Source organism: Salvia miltiorrhiza, chromosome 1 (assembly GCF_028751815.1).
Source record: "Salvia miltiorrhiza cultivar Shanhuang (shh) chromosome 1, IMPLAD_Smil_shh, whole genome shotgun sequence".
Lineage (NCBI taxonomy): Eukaryota > Viridiplantae > Streptophyta > Magnoliopsida > Lamiales > Lamiaceae > Salvia > Salvia miltiorrhiza.
The window spans coordinates 26,163,545-26,171,782 of NC_080387.1; the positions used below are offsets into that span (position 1 = coordinate 26,163,545).

Here is an 8,238-nt window from a genome sequence, read left to right on the forward strand (position 1 = left end):
CACGGGGTGTTTTAAGTGTGTAGTATAAAAGTGATAAAGTATGAGAGAGAAGGTAATAAGGGAGTGATTAATTAGTTGTAATTCTGCAATTAAAATCCTTATTTTTTTTTTCATATTTAAAAATATAGCATTTTCGTTGGAACGATCCAAAAAGGAATATGTAGCATCTTTATTGAGACGGAGAGAGTAATATTTCTTGTTCTTGGTGTTGGTAAAGGTCTGCTTCCACTAAAACTTCAATTCGAACCGCACGACACGTACACAAGTGACAAGTGAGTTTGAATATGATGTGGACTGTTGAAGATGGTCTTTAGTCATGAAGAAGGAAATTTCATGACATTAACAAACTTTTTGTAAAGGATAAATAATATATGACCTAGACAGACCCACGCACTATGGGTGAATATATACTTGTCTACGTACCATATTCTCTCTCTCTCCTATATATATATATAACACCATTATATATTTAAGTGTGCAGTCCGAAACAACAGTTGATAGAGAAGATGGGTGTGTTTGTTGATTCATGGTGGGTTTTGATTTTGATTTTGGCAGTTGGAATAATTAGGTCAGCAACGGCGGCGGGTAAAGTCCGACATTTGAAATGGGAAGCGCAATACATGCACTGGTCTCCCGACGGGGAGGAAGGCGTGGTGATAACCATCAATGGGCAGTTCCCGGGCCCCACCATACGGGCTCGGGCCGGCGACACCATCCATCTCCAGCTCACCAACAAGCTTCACACCGAGGGCCTTGTCATCCACTGGCACGGAATCAGACAGGTCTCCTATTCAATTCACTATTACTATTAATTTTCCCCACATTTATCTATTTATTTTGAAATACAAATTAATTTGCAGATTGGGACGCCTTGGGCAGATGGGACTGCCTCAATCTCGCAGTGTGCTATTAATCCAGGAGAAACATTTCTCTACAGGTTTAAACTCGACCGGGTATGTATATTATTATCGTTATTTATATTTATATTCAATATACGACTTTTTTTTTTTTTTTTATCGGGCAAAGTCATGTTAGATGTTAGTAATTAGTTCCCCTATCCACTCCAAGAACCACCTTATCTCTCCATTCACCAAATCCACCTTATATCTCCAATCTCCGAATTCGCTCCCAAGAGGGATCGAACCCGGGTCACTTCACTTAAGTGAGGACCCAGTGGCCAGTGGGCTAAGCCCCCTGGTTATTCAATATACGACTACTTAGTTATTCTCTTCGTCTATCAAAAATATGACATTTTTTAATAAAATTGGTGTTGATTTTTATGTAGTAGAGAAAATATCTTATATGATATGAAATAAATAGTTGAAATTGAGCTGGTTGAGCTGGAGGTTATTTTGTTGTGTATACGAAATATTTATAAGGATAAAAGATAAGGAAAAGACGTAGAGTCATGCTATAACAAGGAAAATATATGTTATGTTTTTGGTGAACATTAAAAATAACAAAAGTGTTTTATTTTTCTGAACCAATGAATCATTTTTAAAAATAAATTAAATTGGGTAACGGGAATAATAGTAGTTTGAAATTGGACACAGACTAAGAAACACATAAGAAAGACAGAGTGAGTTGAGTGGTTGATTCGTGGTCCGCAACATGAAGGAATGATGCTCTGTGCTGAGCTGGTGATCCAGCAGAATATATACCACTTTAGTTTTGTGATAATGGAGGGAAAATAAATGGGGTGCAGGCGGGCACATACTTTTACCATGGGCACTACGGCATGCAACGGTCAGCTGGGCTCTACGGATCGTTGATCGTGGACGTGGCAGAAGGAGAGAAGGAGAAGTTGGAGTATGATGGAGAGTTCAACATTCTACTCAGTGATTGGTGGCATAAGGGCTCTCATGAACAAGAGGTTGATCTCTCCTCCAAACCCATGCGTTGGATTGGAGAGCCACAGGTTATACTTTCCCCCCTTTTTTAATTATTCTCAAACTTATTAGTAGTATTGATTAATTAAGAAAAAAGGTGCCCTTCAAAAAATATATATATAAAAAATTAAATAAATGGTTAATTAGGAAACGTCTTTCCTAATGCACATTTAACACTGAAACATAAGCACTATATATTTTAATTAGTCATTTCTTGTCTAGTAGTTTAGCTGTATAGTTTTCTGACTTATTTTCTTTACCTAAATGAAAAGAAGCAAAGGTTTATTTAAATCAATAAATTTATGCAGCCATATTATGACTAATTTAAAAATTAGTCAATTAGAGAAAATTTTAATTTATTTAATTTTTTAAAATATTTTTTTAATTATTTTACTATATTCTCTACATTAACTATAATGTGTCAATTTTTTTTTCTTATTTGCATAATTTATAACTAGTATATTTAAATATCTGTTACACATGCATGAGCTTAATGAAATAAGAAAATAAAGGAGGAGAATCCTACTTTTAGTAGTAGAGTTGAAAATTTTGATAAGTTTGAGAATGTTTTCCTCCAAACAATGTTTAGAATTGATAGACTTTTAGACTTTAGAAAGTGCATGGCTTTATGGTGCTATTTTCTTTGGCACAGAAAGCAACTTAATCAGAAAACCTTATATTATAATTGTGTGTGACAATGTGAGTGTGCTTTCCCACTCCTTTCTTCTCTTTCTTTGAGGTCACGATTTTTTTTTTGACTTGGGGGAGTTGGGGAGGGGGAGCAGTGGGGTTTGAACCCGGGACCTCACTGTTCACACACAGGAGGTCGCACCACTTGGTGTCCCCTTGAGGACTTGAGGTCACGATTTTTAAGTAAGAAAACTGATCACTCCACAAATATTTTTTGACTACCACTTGGATTTCTTCTATTTCACTTTTTGGGTGCCCGTTTTATTATATATATTTTCTTTAGTTATTTTTTCATTTCTTCAATTTTATTTTTACTTAAATTGAATTTTTAATCGTTAATTAGTGTGTGATAATACTCAATTAGCTAGGGTATCTGATAATAACTTTAATTTTATAGTAATAAATATGATAAATGAGTGGACTACGAGTGGGCGGAGACAAAAATACAGTATTGGGGAAACGATTCAATATACTATTCTAACATTTTTTTAAAATGACATATAAAAATATTTCCTTTATTCATAAAAAAAAATTACGAATAAATCAAAAATTAAATTATGATAAAATTTTGGTGAATAGAATAAGTAGTTAAGAGGCTATTTGATTTGAGATTCAATGTCCAATTGTTGGAAAAATGACTGACTGAAAGTTGCTATACATATATATATTCCGTATTTCATAATTATCATCACTTTATCAATGACGAAAACAAGATAAGATTTTTTTTAGGGAAAAACAAGATAAGAACTTGTAGGTGTGAGTATTTTACAGATTGGCACAGAATAGCTTCAACATCTATATATACACACATATTTGTGCCTGTGTGTGGCTACTTATTAATTAATATAATTTCGAATACCTTTCTCATTCTTGAAAAATGTTTCACGTCTTGGTAAATGGGTAATTGTCATACAAAATGATACTATAATTATAATATTTCCATTTTAATGATATTTTTGAATTATGGTGCGTTTTGGCAGAGCTTGTTAGTCAATGGAAGAGGGCAGTTCAACTGCTCCATGGCGGCACATTTTAGCAACTCATCGGCAGTTCCGTGCAAGTTAAGAGGCAATGAACAGTATGCGCCTTATATCCTTAATGTCCACCCCAATAAGACCTACCGGCTCAGGATAGCGAGCTCCACCGCACTTGTTTCACTCAACTTGGCTATTGGGGTAACATTTACTAACATACACTTCTACCTTTATTTGTTTACGTACATTGATTCAATACGATTTAAATTCTAACAATACAAAAAGGAAAAGTGATAATGGGAGAGAATATTTCTTGCACAAGTTGCTATCAGAGAAAATGATATATATATAGTATCTCTCTACATGTGAAATATCACAAAATATGTTCAACAAAACAAAAGGACAGGCTTGGTTTCATGCTACCATGTTCTTCCACTTTCGGGAAAATAGTACAATTAGGAAAATGGGGATTTGTAAAAGAAGATTTGAAATTGTTTTTGATTGTGATAGCTTCATTATTAATTTCACAAGTAGAATTAAGAAAAAAGGAACAATTAAAAAATTTAATAAAAATGAGATAAAAGCTGATTTCACCTTCTCTACTTTTCAAAATTCTAATATTTTTTTATCCTATTTCCGTTTTTTTTTTATTATTTTTTCTTTATTTTTGTAATTTACTTTTGCTTCTTTTTTTATTTTCCTATTCTTATTTTTCGTTTTATTATTTGCATATTTGGGCACATTTTGACATTGATGAATGATTTATTAATTAAGATATAAGTTTATGGTGTTTCTTATATTTCAATTTCTTGAATTTAAGTGGTCTTTTGTGTTGTATAATTTTCTTTATATAAAAAGTATCTTTATTATTTGGTAATTTTATTATATAATGTTTATGGAATAATTAATTTATTTTTATATTAGTTGAAAATAATTATAAAATTAATTTATACTCCCTCCGTTTTTTTTAAGTGTCCTATTAAGATAAATTTATTGTTCCTTTTTAAGTGTCCTATTTCAAAATTTGAGAATAAATTTATTACACTTTGAAAATAATAAATATGGGCACAAAAATAATACTCCAACTTCCTTGATATATGTACTTTTTTTTATGGGACACTTAAAAAAAACGGAGGGAGTATTAAGTTAAAAATAATAAATATAAAATTTAAATAAAAATTTAAATAAATATTGAGTGAGTTGAAAGTGTGATCCATATTAATGTTAGCCACAAGTTGAGTTTCAAAATGGATTAAAGGTGAAAATAGGAAAATTAGAATACGAAATATATCTACGAATACCCACAAAAATTTTGAGATGAAGGGATGATACTGGAATTTGGAAATGCTCTATTATGATTTGAGTGTGACATGAATCTGAAGAGAAAACCCAGCATGGCCAACCAAAGTGCTGGTCAATATATTCCACTAGCAAATGTCCGAATCTAATATTTATAGACACATTTAACACATGTCATGATTTCATTACATACCCTTCAACATCACTTTTTATTCCTCGTTACAACAATCCTGATATTTGTTGTCTGTAATATATAACCTTTAATTTTGGCATATTTGTGATTTTATTATAATTTGTGTAGTCTATAATATCGATCGAAATTAGTTAAAATTAATGTGATTGTTGAAAAAGTACTCATAAATTAACTGTCTAATTACTTTAAACAACATCGTCCCAACTTTTTCATGTGTGCTCTTTTAACATTCATGTCAACTTTAATTTGTTTGAAATCAAATTAATATTGTAAACCATATACTCCCCCTGCATCCTATTCTAATAGACTAATTTTTCTTTTTGAAACGTCCCACTATTGTTTTCACTAAATATCTTTACATGTATATACAGCATCACAAGATGGTGGTGGTGGAAGCCGACGGCAACTACGTGGAGCCATTCACCGTGGACAACATCGACATCTACTCCGGCGATAGCTACTCCGTCCTCTTCACAACCGACCAATCCCCCTCGGAAAACTACTGGATCTCCGCCACCGTGAGAGGCAGGGAGCCCCACACACCCCCGGCCCTCGCCATCCTCAACTACCTCCCAACATCCGCCGCGCGCCTCCCCAGCTCGCCCCCACCCGTGGCCCCGCGGTGGGACGACTACGCCTACAGCAAAGCCTTCTCCAACAAGATCCTCGCCCTGAGCGGCTCCCCCCAACCCCCGCCCCGACACCAGCGGCGGATCGTGCTGCTGAACACGCAGAACTACATCGACGGCTACACCAAATGGTCCATCAACAACGTGTCCCTCACCCTCCCCACCACCCCTTACCTAGGCTCCATCAAATACGGCATGCCCGACGCCTTCGACGCCAGGAGCCCGCCCGACCGCTTCCCCCGCGGCTACGACGTCATGCGCCCCGCGCCCAACCCCAACTCCACCTACGGCAGCGGCGTCTACACGCTGAGGTTCAACTCCACCGTGGACGTGATCTTGCAGAACGCCAACGCGCTGAAGCCCAACGTGAGCGAGATTCATCCCTGGCATTTGCATGGCCATGATTTCTGGGTGCTTGGCTATGGAGAGGGCGAGTTCACGGACAAGGACGCGGCCGGATTTAACCTGAAGAACCCGCCGATTAGGAACACGGCGGTGATCTTCCCGTACGGGTGGACGGCGCTGCGGTTCGTGGCGGATAATCCGGGCGTGTGGGCGTTTCACTGCCATATTGAGCCGCATTTGCATATGGGGATGGGGGTTGTGTTTGCGGAAGGGGTGCATCGCATCAACGCCATTCCTAATGAGGCTCTTGCCTGTGGATTGACGGGGAAATTGCTCATGAGTAATCCACACAATTGATACTTTTTTTGTTGGATATTTTAATTATGTTAAGTTCAGTGGAGAGATGATGGCATGTTAATTAGGTCAGAGTTATGAATGGGTTCGATTCCAACTGCCGCAAGTGATCCACTTCTGGTTGTAAACTTGGATGTGCAGTTCTCAACGTAGTTCTGCTGGAAGAGAATGAGATTCTATGTTCTACAATTTTTGTTGTGTTAGTGTGCCCCTCTATTATATCTACTATTTTAATAGTAATATTCTATTATAAAATTAATACATAATATTATTAATATTGTCTGTTTTGATTTATCAATCTTAATAATAAATTATTAATTAATACAAGTAAAAAAAATAACAAAATTAATTATAAACCCCGATTAGGTGCAATTTAACCTAATTAATAATTACAGTATGGGCAGCTTTCAACCAAATGGGAACCTCTGTCCCACAATTTTACTGTGTCCACCGTGTTTCACTCTTAATCTTTCTATATTTTAAAATTATTTTTCTTTAATTTTAATTTATTATATTTTAATTATTATTAAGGTTCACTCATCTAATTAGGGTTTATAATTATTTTTTATATTTATTTGAATTAATAGTAAATTATTTTGGTTAATTAATTCAAAGTTAGCATATATAATTTTTTAAAATTTTAATTTTTAGTGCTAAATACTAATGGGAAAAGTAGCACTTTAGCCCCTATCATAGACACTCATATGACATCTAGCACCATATACTCAAGATTCGATCAATCAAACCTCTCATATTCTAATTCGGTTGCAATGAAGCCCCTTCGTCTGCCGCTCAACTGACGCGCATTTGTATTATTATTATTATTATTATTATTATTATTATTATTATTATTATTATTATTATTATTATTATTATTATTATTATTATTATTGTTGTTGTTGTTGTTGTTGTTGTTGTTGTTGTTGTTGTTGTTGTTGTACTGCTATCTCTCTCCCTTCACGCACAACCTCTCTCTCACATTGCTTCATCATGCCACCGCGTCCTACCCGGCGAAGGGTCCCGCCACTACGGCCACCGATGTCTCCTTCTTCTCGCTCTCTCATTTTCCTTTCTAAATCACACAAAACCCCCAAATTATTTTTCTCCCTTACTTCTCTCTCTTAAACTCGTGTTTATCTCTATTTAATACACTTTCTCTCGCTCAAACGGTCGACGACGAAAAGCAATCGTCGCCGCTACCACTTTTTCACCCCCATTTCTCGATCCCCCTTTCATCTTCCTCAACATAAATACCCCTTTCTGAAAATAAATTCTTAAATATTCTTCATCGATCATCGACCTCCGTCTTCGGTGGTATCCTCGCCTGCTTTTGCCACTGTTATTCATCGGCTTCAAAAGCAACATGGCAGCCACCTTCTACCTATTATCCTGCTTCGACTGATGACCACGAGGAGCTACCGCCCCTATCTCTCTTTATCACCACCGAACAACAACAAGGAGCAACCGTCGGCCCCTTATCCCCTACTCATTCTTCACCCCGATAACGGACAACAGCAAGAAGCTGCCGTTTTCTTCCAACTATACCCCGTTTTCGCGCCACTCCAACAACATCTTCTTGCGAGGCCGCCATTGCCCAAGAAAGGGCCGAGCTTGAAACGGAAGGAGAGCGAGAGTAACAAAGAGAGATGATGGTGTGTAGCGTAGTGCATTAATAATAATAATAATAATAAAATACAAATGGCGTCAGTTGATCGTCAGACGGAGAGGCTTAATTGCACCCAAATTAGAACATGACGGGCTTGATTGATCGAATCTTGAGTATAAAGTGCCAAAGGCCATAGTAGACACTAAATTGCTTTTTTCTTTTTTCCAATATTAATTAGGGTTTCTTGTATAATAAAAAA

The 8,238-nt window shown here is 36.0% G+C and overlaps 1 protein-coding gene across 1 annotated transcript; it reads left to right on the forward strand.

Moving 5' to 3' along the window:
- The first annotated feature begins 382 nt into the window (after nt 1-382).
- Nucleotides 383-6,562, forward strand: LOC131016986 (L-ascorbate oxidase-like). Its single transcript, XM_057945847.1, has 5 exons — nt 383-782; nt 861-953; nt 1,706-1,918; nt 3,560-3,754; nt 5,417-6,562. Exons 1-5 carry the CDS (start codon nt 507-509, stop codon nt 6,374-6,376), a joined length of 1,737 nt encoding a protein of 578 aa, XP_057801830.1. The 5' UTR covers nt 383-506; the 3' UTR covers nt 6,377-6,562.
- The last annotated feature ends 1,676 nt before the right edge of the window (nt 6,563-8,238 follow it).

Excerpts from the sequence above, each read along its gene's own strand:
- LOC131016986 (XM_057945847.1), top strand. The coding sequence starts at position 507 with ATGGGTGTGTTTGTTGATTCATGGTGGGTTTTGATTTTGATTTTGGCA. Across the intron at positions 783-860 it reads ACTGGCACGGAATCAGACAG|ATTGGGACGCCTTGGGCAGA; the intron begins GTCTCCTATTCA and ends ATTAATTTGCAG. Across the intron at positions 3,755-5,416 it reads CACTCAACTTGGCTATTGGG|CATCACAAGATGGTGGTGGT; the intron begins GTAACATTTACT and ends ATGTATATACAG.